This window comes from Choloepus didactylus, chromosome Y, assembly GCF_015220235.1.
Source record: "Choloepus didactylus isolate mChoDid1 chromosome Y, mChoDid1.pri, whole genome shotgun sequence".
Classification (NCBI taxonomy): Eukaryota; Metazoa; Chordata; class Mammalia; order Pilosa; family Megalonychidae; genus Choloepus; species Choloepus didactylus.
The window spans coordinates 28,626,341-28,648,511 of record NC_051335.1 but is presented as its reverse complement, the minus strand read 5'-3'; the positions used below and the strand labels follow the sequence as shown (position 1 = coordinate 28,648,511).

Sequence of the window (22,171 nt, the reverse complement as noted above, 5' to 3'; positions counted from 1 at the left end):
CAAGAAGTTATTCTCAATTCCATACTGCCAATGCCAGTGTCATCCCCAGGAGTCAGGAACCACATTGCCAGAGAGACACACTCCTGGGGGTCAAGTCCCCCATGGGGGGAGTGCAGTGAGTCAATTTACGGAGATGGCTTGGAGATATAGGCCACATATGAGCAACAAAAGAGGTTCTCTGGGGGTAACCTTAGGAATAGTTTTAAGTAGGCTCAGCTTTGCCACTGGAAAGATAAGTATCATAAGGGCAAGTCTCTAGATTGAGGGCTTGGCTTATTAAATAAGGAGCCCCTATTGTTTGAGAGAATAGCAAGAATTACTCAGATGGGAAAGTTTAATAGTTCCATGTTTTTCCCAGTCCCTAAGAGGACTTTGCAAACACTTTATTTCTGCCCCCAAATTCTAGGATGTATGGGGTATTACATTAACACATACCTAGTTGAGGTTTCATGTAATTACATTGTTTGAATATGCTGACCTGATAGGTTAAAATATATAGTGTGCTACAGAAAATATATATATATTTTTTTTACCAGATACACCTCTCTTATTTTGGTCTCACACAGAAGATAATTTTTTTTTAAGTAATTTGCATTTTATTTGTCACTCTGGCACTTTTGTGTTCTTGAACAATAGTTGCATACTGTAGCTAGTACAAATGTCACCCATCTATGCAAGTATACAAAAATCATGAATTTGTTCCAGGATAAAGATAGCTATTCAGGTTCAAACTCAGTAAGTCAAGACCATCTCCATCTACCTCAACATCGACCATGTCTACCCCCAGGTCATGAAGAAACTAGCATGTCAACCACTAAAACTCAGTGGTAACTCTGTGCAAATTAGAAAGAGGAGCCCCGTGAAAGGATGCAGCATCCTGCCACATGGTTTGGTGGCTGGCACATGTGTGGGTTGGAAGGATGTCGTGTTGGGATACTGTATTTTCAGGTGGGGCATGCAGGATGGGTGGAGGGGAGAATGTGCCTCCCATTCTCCATGGGCCAGGAGATGCCTTGGCCTGTTTAGCCAGAACTGTGTTTCACACAAGTGTGTGTGGACTGACAACAGAAGCTGGCCTATGAGAACAAGCCAGTGTATTGTATCATTTGGTGTGTTTCAAGTTTTCTTTTTTATTTTTTTATTGAGATTGTTCACATACCATACAATTATTCAAAGATCCAAAGTGTACAATCAATTGCCTATGGCACCATCATTCAGCTGTGCATCCACCACCACAGTTAATTTCTTTTCAATTTGTAGAACATTTTCATTACTCCAGAAAAGAAATAATGACACACAAAAAAAGAAGCTCAAATCCTCCCATACCCCTAACACCCCACCTCCATTATTGATTCATAGTATTGGTATATTACATTTGTTACTGTTGATGAAAGAATGTTAAAATACTACTAACTGTAGTATATAGTTTGCAATAAGAATATATATTTTTTCCTATATGCCCCTCTATTAACTTCCAGTTATAGTGTCATACATTTGTTCTAGTTCATGAGAGAGATTTCTAATATTTGTACAGTTAATCATGGACATTGTCCACCACAAGATTCACCATTTTAAACATTCCCAACTTTTAACCTCCATCTTTCCTTCTGGTGACATATGTGACTCTGAGCTGTCGCTTTCCACCACCTTCACACACCATTCAGCACTGTAAGTTATTTTCACAATGTGCTACCTTCACCTCTGTCCATTTCCAAACATTTAAGTTCACCCTAGTTGAACATTCTGCTCATAATTAGCAACCACTCCTCTTTCTTTAGCCTTGTTCTATATCCTGATAATTTACATTTCATGTCTATGAGTTTACATATTATAATTAGCTCATATCAGTGAGATCCTGCAATATTTGTCCTTATGTGTCTTTCTTATTTCACGCAATATAGTGCATTCAATTTTTCTTCATGAACCCATTTTTAAGATGGTTTTGTTCACACAGCATATGTTCCATCCTAAGTAAATGATCAATGGTTCCTTGTATAGTCACATATTTATGTATTCACCACCGATGCCTTTGTCTGTATAAGGACATCTCCATTTCTTCCACAAAGGAGAAGGAAGAGTAAAAGAAGGTAGAGAGACAGAAGAAAAAAGAAAAGACAAGAGAAAGAGAAAAAAAGAAAAAATGTAACATCTAGGGAGCAACAAAAGGAAAGATAGCATTAAACTAAATTAGAATAAAGAGTCAAAAACCACCAATGCCTAGAGTCTCAAACCCTTCCACTATATCCCTCCCCACATGCATTTAGCTTTGGTATATTGCCTTTGTTATATTAAAGGAAGCATAATACAATGTTTCTGTTAACTAAGCATTGATTGTATTTTCCCCAATCCCACCCAATTTTTAACACCTTGCAATGTTGACACTCATTTGTTCTACCTCATGTAAAAACACATTTTTTACCTTTTATCACAATCATTGAGCACTCTGAGTTATGCAGTCCCAGTCTTTATCTTTCCTTCAGATGTCCCACATGCTCCTAACCTTCCTCTTTCAACCATATTCACAGTCTTCTTTGTTCAGTGTGTTTATATTCCTGTGTTAATATCTCCCATAATTGTGTTCCAAACATCTCACTCCTGTCATTTCCTTTCTGTCTGTAATGCTCCCTTCAGTGTTTCCTGTAGAACAGGTATCTTGTTCACTAACTGTCATTGTCTGTTTGTCAGAGACTATTTTAAGCTCTCCCTCATATTTGAAGGACAGTTTTGTTGGATATAGGATTCTTGGTTGGTGATTTTTCTCTTTCAGTATCTTAAATATATCACCCTACTTCCTTCTTGCCTCCATGATTTCTATTGAGAAATCTGCACAGAGTCTTATCAAGCTTCCTTGTATTTGATGGATGGCTTTTCTCTTGCCGCTTTCAGGATTCTCTCTTTACCTTTGATGTTTGATAATCTATTAAGTGTCTTTGCATACTTCTATTCAGATTTATTCTGTTTGGGGTAGGCTGCACTTCTTGGATCCATAATTTTATGTCTTTCATAAGAGATGGGAAATTTTCATTGATTGTTTCCTATATTATTGCTTCTGCCCCATTTCCCTTCTGTTCTCCTTCTGGGACACCAATAACACATACATTCCTGCATTTCATTTTGTCCTTAAGCTCCCAGAGACATTGCTCGTATTTTTCCATTCTTTTCTCTATCTGTTCTTTTGTGTGTAAGCTTTCAGGTGCCTTGTTCTCCAGTTCCTGTTTTCCTCTACCTGTTGAGATCTTCTGTTGTATGTCTCCATTGTGTCCTTCATGTCTTGTGTTGTGTCTTTCATTTCCATAGATTCTGCCAGTTGTTTTATCAAACTTTCTATTTCTACTTCATGTATGCCCAGTGTTTTCATTATACACTTCATCTCTTTTGCCATATCTTCCCTAAACTTTCTGAATTGATCCAGCACTAATTGCATAAATTCCTGTATCTCAGTTGAAGTGCAAGTTTGTTCTTTTGACTGTACCATATCTTCACCTCTCCTAGTGTAGGTTGTCGTTTTCTGTTGTCTGGGCACCTGGCCTCCTTGCTTACCCAAATCAGGTTTTCTATACCAGAACCAGCTCAGGTCTTGGAAGAAGGAAATAGTTTCAGGTCTCCCTGAGCATGTGTCTTGGAAGATTGATGCACCCTGTGAGGCCTCAAGTCACTGTGCTTTTCTGACCAGCTTGTGGTACCTGTCAGCCTGTCACTCCCAACTAGTATGAGAAGGTGTGGCTCATGGCTGTTTTCTCCCAGGCTCTGGGATCTGGTTGTGAATGGAAGGTGGGTAGTAGAGCTTGGCACTGCCTCTTTACTCTTAGGGAAGATAGCCCCCTTGGGCGAGGTCATTTGCATTTTAATAGTCTCTGACTCTGCTCTCTCCACACTTGTCTGGGTCTGAGCACTGGGAATTGAAAATGGCTGAGGCTTTTCTTCACTGAGCCAAAAATGGGACAGAAACACCCACTTCAGGGTCAGTGTGTGGCCCCCCTCAGTTTCCACCCATTGTTCAGAGACAGCACTTGGTCCTCTGGGCTCCCCTTTCCTCCAAGAGAGGTCCTCCAGTTCTCCAAGGTCAGTTGTCACCAAAGCCTCTGTCTTGTTGGGGATTCATAGTTTGCTTATTAAAACCCCAGTTGGAGCTCAGCTGAGCTATAGTTGCTTGTTCAATGAGTGCTGCTCTCTAGCCCAGAGAGGTTTGCAGTTTGAGAGAATGCTGCTTTCTAGCACCATGAGGCTTTCCAGTTTGGGACAGTGCTACTATCTTGCCCAGCAAACCTTTGCAGCTTGGAAGAGTGCTGCTTTCTAGCTCTCGAGGCTTTGCAGTTCAGACCATGGGTGGAGGTGGCTCCCGGCTTGGATCTGCAGTTTTTACTTACAGGTTTTATGCCATGATCTCAGGCATTCCTCCCAATTAAGGTTTGTGTATGATCAGTGGATGGTCATGTTTGTCCCTGTGTAGTTATTCCAGATTATTTGCTATTTGTTCCTGGTTGTTTACTAGTTGTTGCAGGGGGACTGACTAGCTTCCACTCCTATCTATGCTGCCATCTTCTTCTCCCCTCCATTTCAAGATGAAGTTTTAAGATACAGTCAGTATCATCCTTTACCCTGTATTCTAATTTACCTTAGTTCTAAACAAGTCCATTTCATTCATAGCTCTAATTGTAGTCTGATATCTTTTTTTTGCCTTTTTTTAACAGTTGCTGTAAGGAGTAATGCTGACTTTCCAAGCAGAAGAACTCTAATTCTGAGGCTCAGGTGTCACACAGATACACAAATTTCCAAGTAATGTCCAGATAATACAGAGTTCAGCCTCTCAGAACTTAAAAGTAACAGTTAAAACTCAGGAATAGATGTGACTAGTGTAAGAGATTACAGTCTAGGAACTTTTACAATAAGCTGTATTGAATATTCTGTACTACTTAATCACTGATTGCCCAGATTCTGCTCCTGATGATCCCCAGATAACCTATGCTCCCATATTCAAATCTCAGTGTTTGGTCATTACAGTTAGTTTATATTAGTGAGAACTTACAGTAATTGTCCTTTTGGTTTGGCTTATTTCACTCAACGTAAGGTCCTCAAGAATCATTTACCTAGTTGCATGCCTCATGACTTCAGTCCTTCATGCAGTGCTCCATAGTCTGTTGTATGTATATACCATAAGTCACTCCTCCATTCATCCATCAACATATGCTTAGGCTACCTTCATCCATTGAAAATCATGAGTAATGCCACCATAAACATCAGTATTCAAATTTCTATTTGTGTCGCTGTTTTCAGTTCTTCCAAGTTTACAACACATAATGGGCTTGAAGGATAATATGGCAGCTCTATGCCCAGCCTCCTTTGGAACCATCACATGGCCAGCCAGAGGGTCTGCACCATTCTACTTCACTACCAACAGTGAATATTTGTTCATCTCCACATCTTCTCCAGCACTTGTATCTTTCTCTTTATTTTTAAACAGTTTTATTTGCACACCATACAATCCATCCTAAGTGAACTATCAATGGTGCCTGATATATTCACATAGTTATGCATTCACCACCACAATCTGCATGAGGACATTTCCATTTCTTCCACAAAAAAAGAACAGGAAAAAAATTTAAAAATAAAAAATAATAAAAAAGTAAAAAGGAGAGACAACCACAACTACAAGAAGAATCCCAAACCCTCCCTTATATCCCCCTCTTATTGACATTTGGCTCTGGTATATTGCCTTTGTTACAATTAATGGAAGAATATTATACTGTTACTGATATCTAGCTTGCATTGTTTATATTTTTTTCATATGCCATCCCATTTTGAACAACTTGCAATGGTGACATACATTTTTCCCCCCTATGTGAAAACATTCAATATTTGTACATTTAATCACCATCTCTGTCCACTGTAGGTTTCACTAAGTTATACAGTCCCAGTTTTTGTCCTCTATCTACCCTTCTGGGTCATACATACCCCTAGTCTTCCCATTTCAACTGTAGACACACCAAGCTTTGTACATTATACTTACAGTATTGTGTTACCATCTAACATCCGGATCTTTGCAAACAATCCTGTTGATCATTCTGTACTCCTTCAGCATCAAATGCCCAATCCCACCCTATTTCTATCTCCTGAAATCCTATGTTCTTAACTTTTAATTGCAGTACTTTGTTCTGCCATATTGTCTTTTGAACTTTATATGTCATATCTTATTCTTTTCTCTCTTTTGACCCTTATTGATTGTACCAGTTTGCTAACACTTCCAGAATACAAAACACCAGAAATGGATTGGCTTTTATAAGGGGGTGTATTTGGTTATAAAGTTACAGTCTTAAGGTCATAAAGTATCCAAGTTAAGGCATCAACAATCAGGTATTTTTCTGGTTTGCTGATGCTGCCATTATGTAAAATACCAGAAAAGGATTGGCTTTTATAAAGGGGGTTTATTTGGTTACACAATTACAGTCTGAAGGCCATAAAGTTCCAAGATAAGTCATCAACAATTGGGTACCTTCACTGAAGGATGAGCAATGACATCCAGAAAACTTCTGTTAGCTGGGAAGGCATGTGGCTGGTGTCTGCTCCAGAATTCTGGTTTCAAAGGGGCTTTCTTCCAGGATTTTCCTCTTTAGGCAGCAGCATTCTCCAAAACATCACTCTCAGCTGCTCTCAGGATGTGTTTCAAAATGGCATTCTCCAAAATGCCTCCGTGTCAGCTTCTAAGGGCAAATTCTGGGCTAGTACATCCAAAGCATCAGAAAAACTCTGCTTTCAACAGTCATCTTCAAAGTGCCTCTGTAAGTTGCAGCAGCAAGCTCCTTCTGTCTGAGATCTTACATAGGGCTCTAGTAAACTAATCAAGTCCCAAGCTGAATGGGTGGGACCATTCATCTGTGGAAATTATCTAATCAGTGTTATCACCTACATTTGGGTGTGTCACATCTCCATGGAAACAATCTAATCCAAAGGTTCCAACCTAATCAACACTAATATATCTGCCCCCACAAGATTACATCAAAGGCCATGGCTATTTCTGGGGAACACAATATGTACAAATGGGTACATTACACCCCCTGGACCCCAGAAAAACATGTTCTTTTTTATATAAAATACAAACATCCCATAACAATATCATAAAATCATAATCATTTCAGTAACAATAAGAAAGTACAAGAGCCCATCAAAATCAGTTACAGGTATGGTCTGTCCTAAGGCAAAATTCCTCTCTGGTTGTGGACTTGTGAAACTTAGAACAAGTTATCTACTGCCAAGACACAAAGGAGGCACAGTCATAGGATAATCATTCCCATTTCCATAAAGAGAAACTGAAAAGAAAACAGTGTTAACACGACCAAAAAAGTTCCTAAAACCCACAGGCCAAACTCCATTAGATTTAAAAGTCTGAGAGTCATTTACAGAATGATGTTTCATCCTTAAGGCTTCAGAGAGTGGCAGTCTCACACTTTCCAAAGTCTTATACAATAGCTCTTTTTTCTCCAAATGCTGGGGTGAGTTCTCCAACATATTCACACACTGGGTAGACCACCTTCTCAGCCCCTTCCTCCTGAAACATTGGCATGTCACCCAGACTCTGCCCCTCCAAGGCAAAGGCTCTACCCTCTCCAAAGAGTGGAGTGGTGACCAGGCTCTCCCCAATCCCCAGGAAATGACCTCCACCCTCCCTGGAGCCGGGGGTGGCAGCACTCTTCCTGAGCATTGAGGCAGAAGGCCCATATTCTGCCTCTGGGGCAAACTCACCCTTTCAATGCACACAGGCTGCTCCACTCTCCCAGCCTAAGACCTCTTTACTCCAGACCTCAACCTCCATAGCTCTGTCTTTGAAAAAAATTTTCCTTCAATTTGTTCCTTCTTTATTACTTCCAGGGCAAACTGGCAATGGCTCTGTCTATGTAGCCCTCACAAAAATCTTGTTGGCTTGGCATGAAGTTTAAAGGGGTCAATAGCTTCAGACAATAGGATATTCCACAAATCCTTTCTGGATAACTCCATCTCCAATGCTGGCTTCTACTGAAATGGTGGTCAGGTTCCATGTTTGGTTAAATCCTCATGTGGGGCTGTAGCTTCCGGGGTCTCACTTCTAGGAAGCCCAGAATTTTCCAAACTATCAGCTTCTAGTTTCTCTGAACCCAGCTTATCCCTTTCTATTCACATTTCACTGTAAGTTGCAAGCAGAAGCCAAGCTAGTTTTGAAATCTCCTCTGCTGAGTATCCCAGCTTGTTGCTCTCAAATGTTGCCTTCCAACCAACACTAGGACTCAATTTTGCAAATACTCTGCCCCTTTAAAACATGGCTTGCCTTTCTTCCATTTTGCAATGACACATTCAACATTTCTGTTCAAGAACTCATCAGAAGTATCTTTAGAGCCCACATTTCCACAAGCAGTGTCTTCAAAGCAATTTAGGCCTCTTCTATCAAGCACCTCACAATTCTCCAGGGTTCTGGTTTCAAGTTGGCTTTCTCCCAGGACATTGCTCTCTAGGCATCTCTAGGGTTAGTCTGTTAGTTTCTTCCAGACAGCTCTGGACTAGCAAAAGTCTACCTTCAATGATGGTCTCTAAAATGACTCTCTCAGCTGCAGCAGCACTGAGTTCCTTCTGTTTGTCAGCTCTTTTATATGGCTCCAGTGATTAACATGGCTCTAGTGATTTAATTAAGACCCACCCTGAATGGGTGGGGTAACATTTCCATGGGAATTATCCAATCAAATGTCTTTCCCATAGTTGATTGAATCACATCTCCATGGAATCAATCAAAGGATTCCAACCCAATCAACACCTGATACCTCTGCCCCCATAAGAGAAAATCAAAGAACATGGCATTTTCTTGGGCTAATACATCCAAACCAGCACACTGATAATCTCCATTTCCACACTCTTCTCCAAATCTCCCTCCAGTCTTTTTCTATCTGCATGTAGCACTCCCTTTAGTGTTTCTTGTACAGCAGGTCTCTTGCTCACAAACTCTCTTAGTATCTGTTTGCTGGAAATATTTTAAAGTCCCCATCACTTTTTAAGGATAGGTTTGCTGTATATTGAATACTTGGTTTGCAGTTTTTCTTTTTCAGTATCCTAAATATATCATACAGATGCCTTCTCACCTCCATCATTTCTGCTGAGAAATCTGCACCTAGACTTATTGAGCTTCCCTTGTATGTGATGGATTGCATTTCTCTTGCTGCTTTCATAATTATCTGTTTGTCTCTGACATTTGACATTTGACAATCTGATTAGTGAGTGTCTTAGAGTAAGTCTGTTTGGATCTATTCTGTTTGGGGTATGCCATGCTTCTTGGACCTGTAATTTTATGTCTTTCATAAAAGTTGGGAAATTTTCAGTTATTATTTCCTCTATTATCCTTTCTGCCCCCTTTCCCTTTTCTTCTCCTTCTGGGACAACAATAACATGTATAATTGTGTGCTTCATGTTTTCATTCAGATACCTGAGAACCTGCTCATATTTTTCATTCTTTTCCCTATCTGTTCTTTCATGTGTAGAATTTCTGATGTCCTATCTTCCAGTTCACTAATACTTGCTTCTGCCTCTGAAAATCTACTCCATTGTGTTTTTCATCTCTTCCATTATGCCTTTCATACCCGTAAGTTCTGCCATTTGTTTCTTCAAGCTTTCAAGTGCTTCTGCATGGACAACCTGTGTCTTCTTTATATGCATCATCTTTTTTGCCACAGTTTCCTTCAACTCATTGAATTGATTTAGAAGATTTGTTTGAGCATCTTTAGTTAGTTGTTTCAACTCCTGTATCTCAGTTTAGGTGTTAGTGTTTTTTCTTTGACGGGGCCATATCTTCATGCTTTCTAGGATGGATCACAATTTTTTGCTTGTGTATAGTACCTAATTTCCTTGATTACTCCAGGGGTCATTTTCTCTCTTTTACCTAAGGATTTCTTTTTGGTCAGCTTTGTTGCTTATCTGTTCTCTGACATTCAGTTCAACTTATTCTGGACCTCTAGCATAGCTTCTGTTTAACTTATCAGAATTTCTCAACTCTTGTTTTTGGATCTTGCCCTGCCTATATGGAAGGATTTTTTCTTGAGAAGTGTCTCCCCAGATAGTCTCTATCCCACTCTAGTCTGATTTTCCCATTCAAGACAGGCCCATGACTCAGGAAGAGGGTGTAATCAGTTTCAAGGTTTCCTGGAGAGGAGACTTTGCAGGGCTCCATTCTTTCCTGTGAAACCTCTTGATTCTGTGCTTTTTTATACTGCCCGGCAGGTGGTGCTTGTCATCCTGCAACTCTCCACCAGCATAATGTGGTGTGGTGCCTTTAATTTTCAGGAGACCATGTCCCTGCCAGGGGTATTTTAGTGTCAGAGACTGAAGTATATTTTGGGATTAAATGTTTTCTTTTTTCTAGACCCTGGGGTCTGAATTCTCTGAATAAGAGCTGACACTTGTGCTGGGTCCTGCCCCACAGGCTAAGAGAAGATAAGCCCTCACCTGACTGCTTTATCTCTCAGCATACCTTAGATCCACCCTTGCCTGGGGCAGTGCAGACAACTGAAAAAGCCTTCTGCTTTCTTTATGCATAAAAGTTAAAAAATTTCTTTTCAGACCCAGTCCCCAGCACCCTGGGTTCACCAGTAAAGAGCCAGAGTTGGTGCCCAGCTCTGTGTGCCCTTTTACTTGGAGCACAGCCCTTTTCCAGTATACTGAGCTCATCCAATTCCAGGTGCCTCTGTTTTCTTTTTTATCTTGTTGGCCACTCCTCCTCTGTGTGGAGGTGCTACATTTTGTTTCCTTCCATGCTTGTTCAGTGTTTATCTGTATCTGGAGCTTGTAGTCAGCTGTCTGAATTTGCTAATTAAATCCACAATTGGAACTTGTTTGAGCCCTCCTTCCCTTACGCCTAGCAGAGACTGCTTCTTTTACCCCAGGGAAAGTGACTACAAAACAGTCTGCTAGGCCAGTCGGGGAGGAACATTAATCATCACAGATTGGCAGACTTAGAGTTCTGTGCTATGATCTTGGCCCTTCCACACATTCCAGACTGGTGTATGATGTGTGTCTGGTAATGAAAGCCCCCCAGAGTTGGTCCAGACTGTTCTTGGCTATTTACTATCTTCCCCCAAGGATGAATTAAATCCTACACCTCCATATGCTGCCATCTTGCCTGCCTCTGCAACTCCCCTCAGTTTTGCCAGTGTTTGCCTCAGGTAATTTGAGCACCTTGATTGGGTGCATAAACATTTATTGTTGTTATTTCCTGTTGGTGACTTAACCCTTTTATTACTACACCATGGACTTCTTTGTCTCTTATAATGTATCTGCATTTAAAATCTATTTTATCCAACATTAATGTGGTCACTCCTAATTTTTTTGTTATTGCATTGAATACTGTTTCCATCCATTCACTTTCAATCTATTTGTATCTTTGGGTCTAAAGTGAGTCTCTTGTAAACAGCATATGAATGGGTCATATTTTTTTTATCCATTCTGCCAATCTGTCTTTTTATTGTGGAGTTTACTCCATTACCATTGTTATTACTGTAGAACTGGTCCTTGCTTCATCCATTTTATCCCTTGGTTTTATTTGTCATATCTGATATTTTCCCATTGTTTATCCTTTTAGTTACACTTACTCATAATCATGATTCCTGTACTCTCTTCCAAGTATATCTTGTCTTTTATTTCAGCAGGGCAGGTGTCTTGTTAATAAAATCTCCCAACATTTGCTTATCTGTGAAAATTTTAAACTTTCACTTTTGAAGGACAGCTTTGCTGGATAAAGAATTCGTGGATTTCAATTTTTCTCTTTCAGAATCTTTAATGTATCATACCATTGCCTTATCACCTCCATGCAGCCTGATGAATATTCCGTGTTTAGTCTTCTGTGAGTTCCTTTGTATGTGGTGAACAGGTTTCTCTTGCTGCCCTCAGGACTGTCTCTTTCTATTCAGCATTAGATAGTCTAATTAGTATGTTTCTTGGAATGTGTTTGTTTGAATATATTCTATTTGGAGTTCATTGGGCTTTTCTGATTTGCATATTTATGTCTTCTATGAGTTTTGCAAAGTTTTCCCCAATTATCTCCTCATATAATCTCCCTAGCCCTTTACTATTCTCTTCTCTGTGGGGACACCAATCATTCTTATATTTGTGCACTTCATGTCATCCTTCATTTTCCTGAGATCCAATTCAAATATTTCCATCTTTTTCAACATTTGGTCTTTTTTTTTTTTTTTTTTACTTTTTTTATCATGAAATATCACATACATACAGAAAAGAAATAACTTTCAAAGTACAATTTGACAGGTGTTTAGAGAGAAAATTTCAAAAAAAAATTATGGTTTACAATTCCAAAATATCAGCTATTTCCTTATTGTGAAGTATAACAAATGTACAGAAATGTGATAACCTTTGAAGTAAAACTTAATAAGGAACTAGAGAGCAAATTTGGAAGCATGTTATATGTTGCAGTTCCACAATGTCAGTTACTTCCTTCTAGCTATTTTAGTACCCTAGAAACTAAAAAAAAAAAAATTATATAAAGATTCAGGATTTGTAATCTTTGTTAAATCCTAACTTGTCAGTTGCTACCCCTCTCTCTTGTTTAATCACTTTCTCAATCTTCAGCGATATCTGGGCAGTGACCACTCTAACTTGTACATATTGAAAAGGAGTGTCAATATTATGGGGAAGAGCCATGCATTTCACTGATGTTCTGGGAGATGCTGTTGCCCATGGGTATTGGGAATTTTCTTACATAGGAACACTCTGGGGGATTTAATTTTCTGAAAAATAAACTTACTGAGTGAAACTTTATAAAGTCTCAGATAGGGACCTAGGTATTCTTTAGTATTTTAAGGGCTACTGTTAGTTAGGGCTTGGTATACAGTGGGCATTTGGAATATTTATTTGGTGCTTGCATAAGAGTAACCTCCAGAATAGCCTCTTGACCATTTTGAAATCTCTCAGCAACTGGAACCTTATTTTGTTACCTTTGTTTTCACCCTTTTGTTCAAAAAAGCATTCTCCATCACTAAATGCCAGGGCCAGGCTCATTCCTGGGAGTCATGTCCCACAACACTAGGGAGTTTCATTCCCCTGAGATTCAGGTCCCATATATTGGGGAGGGTAATGAATTTATTTGCAGAATTGGGCTTAGAGAGAGAAAGGCCACATATGAGCAAAAAAAACAGGTTCTCTGGTGGTGACTACTAGGCATTTTTATGGGTAGGCCTAGCCTCCCATTCATAGCCCTAAGTTTCACAAGAGCAAGCCTCAAGATTGAGGGCTTACTTATTAAGTAGAGTGTTGTTAATATCACATAACATATATTCTGTCCAAAATAAACACTCATTTTCTTACATTATATTCACTTAGCTGCACAAACATCACCACTCTCAATTTTTTTTTAAAAGGGAAACAATAACTTTATTGTGTATTAATTCTAACAAACATTCACAGTGTGCACATTCCAACAGAAAGAGACAAAGATCTTTGTTCAAAATATGCTGAAATAAAATAGGTAAACAAACTCCATTATTGAATACACAAAAGGAATGTTACAGTCAAGGGTGAAAAAGAAAGGAACTTAAGTAATCGTAATAATGTTTTGCCCAAAAATAGCAAATGTAGGATATAAGTGTGGAAAAGAGCAGCTACTAAAACTCATGAGTAAGTTGCTGGATGCAGGGTGGGTAACTCAACAAACACCTCTTCACTTCTTTGGAACCTCCCTCCCAGGTCACCCCCACAGATTCCAAGCTTGGCTTTTTCAGAGCACAACAGTCAAATGTGACTAAACTCCCCATTACTTTTGAGATATTTGGCAACAGAATGAAATTTAAAAAATCAATTTCTTGTTGAGACAAGAAATGTCTGACTCCAACTCTCTTGGGGTAGAAGGTAACGAACATTAACTTTCTTCATTTCAATCTCCTAAAATGGAATTTAACTAGAGAGGCATCACATGAGGTTTTCAGCATGAGATACCATAACTAATGATATACCTGAACTGTAAGGCATTTTTCATTGCTCCCCGTCAGAACTAAATGAATCTTAAACTTAATAATGGTCATATTTCATAACACATATATTTATGACAACTGCTAAAAGAACTTCACAGGCTCAAATTATAGGTTCCAATGGATTTTTGTTTCCGGTTAAGCAGTCACACAAGGAGAACTAAACACAATACAAACTTTGTCCCCACCACTTTCTTTTCTTTTCAAATTAAAAAGTCATTTGGAAAACAAAACCAATTCCTATAAGACAGGGGCTACGAAATTTTGGAGAACTGGCACTAACACCCTCTATATTTTGGTGACACAAATTTTCCTTCACCGCCTCCTTTTTTGTTCTCCAGCCATTACGTGTGGAGTAGAGTGTGTAACAGCTAGTCGTCCTCAGGAATAAACAAGCAAACACCCCAGAGACTGGCTTCAGGGCCACTATGAGCCATCAGGGACTGGCTCCACCGGCTCTCCAGAGTTTTCAAAGCTACCAGTGTCGAGACAGTCTCAGGAATGCGAATCTACCTCTTAAACAAAAGTCCTTTTTGAGGGATCTGGCTAACATATTATATTACTTTATTGTTTAGAAAAATCTCTGCAACTTCTCACACAAATCCACCTTTCACCTGGCTGTTTATGTAGGCAGAATAAGTGTGAAAGGACCCAAAAGTGGTTTTTATAATACAAAGGGACACCACATTAGCAGTATTTCAAAAGAAGCTCACAGTATATTGGGTGGATTTCATGGATGGTAGACGCAAAGACTAAACATTTTCCCCCTCTGGCTCTGAATAAAAACAAGTCCAGATGCAAGTGGAAAAAGACAACCAATATGAAAACATAACATATTCTGCATTGGTGTTTACCCTAAATAAAATAAAATAAAATAAAATAAAAAACACCAATTTTATTTAGGACTATAGTTCTTTAACATTTCTTACAAGACAGATGGTTTTCCTTTCATTTTAGAGGCTGCAAACACTTTCGCATTTGATCCAAATTATCTTCTTGCCCAGTTTTGGCTTGAATGCTCCCTTTTCCAGCTCAACACTCTTTCATTCTTAACCTTTACCCAACCTGGCCCCATGTAATCATGTAACTGAATTATTATACAATTATATACCAAGCCCTATTAAAGGCAACCCTTCCTTGCCTTCTAATGGAGGAACATCAATAGTCACACACACTATTTTAAAATAGTCTTAAAGTGGCAACTTATAATGCATATAAAACACATTTTCTAAAGATAAAAGTTTGACTATATTCATATCCCTGATATACAAAAGTCAGCCAGAAATCTCTTAAATTACTCCAAAATGTCATATCCAAGTATGCAAGTACAAGTTAATACTATTTTGATGAGTTCTGAAAGCTGGAAGGGGGAGGAGATACTGAGCTGTGTCCATGATCCTTCTTGAACCAAGCTACTCCCTGCTGGATGTGACAATGGCTCAGAAGCAGACTGGTAATCCTCAAAGGATGGGGGGAAAATCACCAGTTGTTGGTAAGAAAGCAGCCAATGTACTGTCTCAATGAAACACACATCCAGCGAAAAAACTACCAGATTTTTATTCTCAATGGAAAAACAGAACAAAACCAAAAGTGTGAGACACAGATGTAAGATATAGATAAATGGAAAACGTTCTCTTATCATGATCCTCTCCTTTCAAATGCCATTTTACTGTGCAAGTTTTTCACTGGGGGGAACAAATCAAATACTCTAACTTTGATCAATATGGAGCCTCTTAGTCTTGTAAAATAGGTAATCTAAAATTTGCTAATCAATAAGCAAACAAAAAATGCAGCAAAAATCCCTGGTAAAGCTCTACAGGCATAATTATGAATTTGTATTTTACTAAAAGATGGCTAGGAGAAAAACAACGCAAAACAAAACAAAACGATGGCTAGAAACTCGTGCCAAACCGACGTGTAGGCTGAAGTCTTTGGTGCTTTTTCTAAACTCCTAACCTAAAGTAGTGTTTTTCCATATTTTTCCAGGACTATTATTCCCAATTCATACCCTCTTTTTCCCTATCTCTCCCCAACTCCAAGAAATAAAAGGGGAGTATAATTTTGTCCAACACCCCTTGGGAAGAAAGGGGGCTGGATTTAGGGAGTGGGAAGAGCTACTTGCTATTGTAGCTTGGGCGGAAGCACTGAATAAGAGATGAACACACAGTACTTTCTTTGTGGTTTTAAAAATTTAAACAAGGAACAATATCAGTTGGCAGTTGTGGACTTGTGCACCTTTACTTCATGAATTAAATTCTTTAGATGAGTAAGAAAAATGAATGAATTCAAAATTGAAAAAAAATTTACTTAGGGAAAAATGGAAAAAGAAGACCTTTAAAACCAGAATATGCTATCCTGTTAAGAATGTCTAATGTACATTTAAAGTATTGGAAAGGAGAAATTTTGATCAATGGGTAATGTAACTTGAACATATGAACTGTAATTACTAACAGAGCATTTTGAAATATAAAGGTACTTGTGAAAACAGTGAAGGGAGGAAACCTTGGCAAGGACACATAACAATGAGCTGGTGCTTGGGGAGTAAGGCTCTGAGAGATGAAGGACACTGGACCCAGGTCTGATGGTGGATGTCTGGCCAGGCATCTTGGCTCCAAGGGGGAACACACAATTGGTAGGATTCAAGGAGAGGACAATGCTGCAACCCTCAAAGCAAGTCTCTAGTTTTCACTCCTAAGTGGATGTGCTTTCCAGACGTCAACAAGGTCTCTTCAGGAGGATTTGCTTTCCGACGTACAGTAACGATACAGGAAACCTAAGAGAATAGCGCCTATGATGGGGAAAACCCAGTATGACCAGCAACTTTGGTATGTATTATTTTTTGAAGGATCCTTGCTACCACTTTCAGTTTTAATGTCACTCGGATGGACATCACCAATATAGTACTCCTTCAGCATTTCTCTGGCATCGGAGGAATGGCCTACATCTTCAAAGCTTTCACTTGCATCCAAACCAGCTTGTTCCAGCAGAACTTCTTCTCCACCAGGATGCTCGTTGAGGAAGCTGGAGACATCGTAGACTCGCCCATGAATCACCAGCCATATTTCCTCCGAGGAGTTGCGCTTCGCCACCTCTTCCAACCGGTAATAGGTGACGGAAGTCTCCTCCCCCTGCCCTTTCTCGCCGCTGCCGCTAGCTTCCACAGTCGCCATCGGGACCAAGATACCTAGCTCCTCCACCTCCACCTGGCTATCAGGGGGTAACTTCTTTCAGAAAGAGTCACCACTCTCAATTTTAAACAATTATCATAATCCAAAACATCCCAAAGCTCTTTTCAGCACCTAATTATTTATCCCAAGCATTAGTGTGGTACTGGTAAGCTATTCCTATTAAATATAGTGTATAATATGCAATGGATAGTTTTGCCCACATACCATTTTGTTATTATCTCTTTGTACCAGTGACATACCTTAGAAGTAGATCATGCAAGCATTTATTTATATTAGCAGCGCCAATCTGTGAGGGACATATCTTTTAACAACCTCTTTCAATCATGTCCACCTTCAAGACATCACTGATACTTATAATCCCATAAATGAACTGTCATTACCTCTGTCCATTCCCATACCTTTAAGTTCACTCTCATTAACATGTCTGTGCATATTAGGTAATCATTCCCCCTTCATTAGCTTCTGTCTATAACTAGTTCCTCTATATTCTACATTATAAGGCGCTGATTTTACACTGTTCAGGGAGTTCATATTAGTGATAACATACAATATCTCTCCTTTTGTATCTGACTTATTTCACTCAGCATTGTATCTTCAAGAGTCATCGATGTTGTCATATGTTTCAGAGTCTTGTTCCTTCTTACTGATGCATAGTAACCCATCATATTATATAACACATTTTGTTTATCCACTCAACTGATAACCTGTGGTCTAAAATTCAATTCTCAGAGTTTGCACATTAGAGTTAGTCCATATTATTGAGGCACTACAATGCTTGTCTTTTTGTTTCTAGTGTACATCACTCAAAATGCCATCCTCAATATACACTCACATAGTTGCTTGTCTCCCTGCTTCCTTCCTTCTTGTGTTGGCACAATGTTCTAGTGTATGCGTACACCACAGTTAAAAATTCTGTTCAACAGTTGATGTATCTTTAGGTGACCTCCATCCATTGATATTGTGAATATTGCCACCATAAACACCAGTGTGCAAATGTCCATTCATGTTCCTGTTCTCAGATCTTCCAAGTATATAGCCCATAATGAAGCTGCAGGACCTTGTGCACCCATGTACTTAGCTTCCTGTGGAAACACCACACTGTCCTCGGATAAGCTACTTCATTTTACTTCCCCAGCAACAGTAAATAGGTACATTGCTCTTTCCATGTTTTCTCCAGCTCTTGTAACCCTCGGTTTATATTTTTCTCTGCAATCTTATAAAGATGTATTCACACCCACAGTGTACAATCAACAGTTCGCAGTATCATATAGTTGTGCATTCATCACTACAATCAGCACTTGAACATATTCAATACTTCCAAAAAGATATTTAAAAGAATAATAAAAATAGATAAAAAATTAAAAAAACCATACAATACAATACAATTATAAGGTCAGACAACATCAACACTACCAAGAATCCCAAACCCTTTCCTTATATCCCCCTCTCATAGAAATTTAGCTTTAGTATATTTCCTTTGTTACATTTAATGGAAGCATATTACAATGTTGCTGTTCATCATAGACTCCAATCTGCTTTGATTGTATTTTCCCCAATGCCACTGTTTTTCAACACCTTGTAAGGTTGAGATTCATTTGTTCTGTTACATGTAACTACACTTTTATATATTTACATTTAGCCACCATCACTGGCCACTCTAAGTTCCACCAAGTTATACAGTCCTCATTTTATCACCTATCTTTCATTCTCATGTCATACTTGCACCTAGCACTCGTCTTTCAGCTTTATTCACAAACATCTTTGTTCAGTGTACTTACAGTATTGTACTACCACCACACAGTGATATGCTATCCATTTCTAGATCTATACAATCAATCCTGTTGAACATTCTATACTCCTTCAACACTAAATGCCCCATCTCTACCTTCTTTTTACCTGATGATAACCTGTGTTCTCACCTTTTGACTCTGAAGGTTTGCTCATTGATGTTAGTTCATATTAGTAAGATCACACAGTATTTGTCCTTTTGTTTCTAGCTAACTTCACTCAACATAATGTCCCCAAGGTTCATCCAGGTTATTACATTTACTGTGACTTTGTTCTGCCTTACAGCTGCTTAATATTCCATCAGGTGTATATATATCACAGTTTGTTTATCCATTCATCCATTCATCCATTGATGGACATTTGGATTGTTTCCATCTCTTGACAATTGTGAATAATGCTGCTATGTACATTGGCTTACAAATGTCCATTTATGTCTTAGCTTTCATTCCCTCTAAGTATATAACTAGCAATGGAATTGGGGGATCATATGGCAATTCTATACTTAGCTTCCTGAGGAACCACCACACTGACTTCCAGAGTGGCTACAACATTCTACATTCCCACAGTGAATAAGTGTGCCTCTTTCTACACATCCCCTCCAGCACTTGTAATTTTCTGTTTTATTGATAGTGGCCATTCTAGTAGGTGTAAGATGATATTTCATTGTGGTCTAATTGGCATTTCCCTAATACCCAGTAAAGCTGAGGATTGTTTCATATGTTTTTGAGCCATTTGTATTTCCTCTTCAGAAAAGTATCTATCTTATTTTTGCCTATTTTTAAATTGGGTTATTTGTCTTTCTCTTGTTGAGGTGTAGGTTTCCTCTATATGTTCTGGATATTAAATGCTTATCTGATATGTAGTTTCCAAATATTGTCTCCCATTGCATAGGCTGCCTTTTTACTTTTCTGACAAAATCCTTTGGTGTACAAAAGTGTTTAATTTTGAGGAGATCCCATTTGTCTATTTCTTCTTTGATTGATCATTCTTTGGGTGTAAGGTCTAGGAAACCACCTCCTATCACAAGATATTTAAGATATTTCTCCACATTTTCTGCTAAAAGTCTTATGGTCTTAGCCATTTTGAGTTAATTTTTGATTAAGGTGTGAGAGAGGAATCCTCTTTCATTCATTTGGATATGGACATTCAGTTCTCTAAACACCATTTATTGAAGAGGCTGCTCTATCCCAGTTGCTTTGTCTTGAATGCCTTATCAAAGTTCAATTATCCATTATGAGAGGGTTTATTACTGAAAAACTCAATTCAATTCCATTGGGAGCCTCTACACCAGTGTCATGCTGTTTCAGACACTGTAGCTTTGTATTATGCTTCAAAGTCAGTTACTTTGAGACCTCCCGCTATGTTCCTGTATCTCAAGATATTTTTGGCTATTTGGGGCACCCTGCCTTTCCAAATAAATTTGGTTATTGGTTTTTCTGTTTCTGCAAAGTATGTTGTTGGGATTTTAATTGGGATTGCATTTAATCTATAAATCAGTTTAGGTAGAATTGACATTTAACTATATGTAGCCTTCCAATGCATGAACACAGTATGTTATTCCTTTTTTTTGGTCCTGTTTGATTGCTTTAGCAGTTTCTTGTAGTTTTCTCTGTACAGGTGTTTGTGGCCTTGGTTAAGTTTATTCCTAAAGACTTGATTCTTTTGGTTGCTATTGTAAATAGAATTTTTTTCTTTATTTCATCCTCCTGTGCCTCATTACTCGTATATAGGAGGACTACTAATAGTTTTGTGTTGATCTTGTACCCTGCCAGTTTGCTGTACTCATTGATTAACTCTAGGAACTTTGCTGTAGATTTTTATGGATTTTCTACATATATGATCATGTCTTCTGCAAACAGTGAAACATTTACCTATTCCACTCCAATTTGGATGCCTTTTATTTCTTTTTGATGTGTAATTGCTCTAGCTACAACTTCCAGCAAAATTTGGAAAAACAATGGTAACGGTGGGCATCCCTGTCTTGTTCCTGATCTTAGATGGAAAGCTTTCAGTATTTCCTAATTGAGTATGATGTTAGCTGTGGGTTTTTCATATATTGCCTTTACCATATTGAGAAAGTTCCCCTCTATACCTATCCTTTGAAGTGTTTTCATCAAGAAAAGTTGTCGCAGTTTTCAAATGCCTTTTTTTGCATTGATCAAGATGATCATGTGGTTCTTTTGCTTTGATTTATTGATGTGGTGTATTACATTAATTGATTTTCTTGTGTTGAACCAGCCTTGCATACCTGGAATAAATCCAAATTGGTCATGGTGTATAATTCTTTTAATGTGCTGCTGGATTCAGCTTGTGAGTATTTTGTTCAGGATTTATGCATCTATATTCACTAAAGAGAGCGGTCTCATGGATTGGGAGGAAGATGGTGGATTAGGAGAGACAGGGTAAAAAAAAAAATCTCTGTGAGAAATATCAGATAAAAGACAGAAAATGCTCCAGAATACCAGTTCCAGTGATGCACTGGCTGTTCAATTCTGCTATATCCACAGGGACCATGCACTCAGTGAATCTGAGAGTCTGCATTCTGAAATGAGTGAGTGAGCCTGCTGGGGAACCAGCAGCCATGATATTGTCTGGAGAAACTGGGGGTTGGCATTTGGAGAGGGATTAGTTTAAAATCCCAAAAAAGTCTATGGAGCCTGCAGTGAGAGCTACACAACCCAGAGTGGTGGAAAGTCCTTCCCACAAAATGTGCACACACCTCAGTAACTGGCATGGACAATAGCCTTTTACACACCCACAGCTAATTGTACTGGCACTAGGAAGGCAGAGGTCTGGGGAAAAGGGAAAATAACCATGCCCTGTACATCCAATTTCTTCAGTGGATTGGGAATATCCTTCAGGAACACAGAAGTCCAGCAATTCCCTTGTGGACTGCACTCCCCTGTGAAGTTGTGCTGTCTTCCCCCCACAAAGGTCCTTGGAGACAGGACCACAGGGAAGTCCCAGGTACCATGCATGAATACCAGGAAATTGTGGGTCTGTGGCAGAGACAGACTGTGGGGAGACTGAGCCGTAAGTTTCAACTTCCACAACAGCTATAAGTTTCCAGGGACACCTGGGAAATTTGATTATTAAAGCTGACTTCCCTTCCTAAATGCTCAAACACTGCCCCGCCCCCCCCACATTCGGGGGGAGCAGCATGAATTACACATGGAAATTTGGTGCAGCAATTGGATTCCCACAGGATAC

General features: G+C 39.0%; 1 protein-coding gene across 1 annotated transcript; it reads right to left on the bottom strand.

The window, feature by feature from the left end:
- Positions 1 to 14,860: 14,860 nt before the first annotated feature.
- Positions 14,861 to 17,216, bottom strand: LOC119524057 (cytochrome b5 type B). Its single transcript, XM_037822727.1, has one exon. It carries the CDS (start codon positions 17,153 to 17,155, stop codon positions 16,715 to 16,717), a length of 441 nt encoding a protein of 146 aa, XP_037678655.1. The 5' UTR covers positions 17,156 to 17,216; the 3' UTR covers positions 14,861 to 16,714.
- Between the last annotated feature and the right edge of the window lie 4,955 nt (positions 17,217 to 22,171).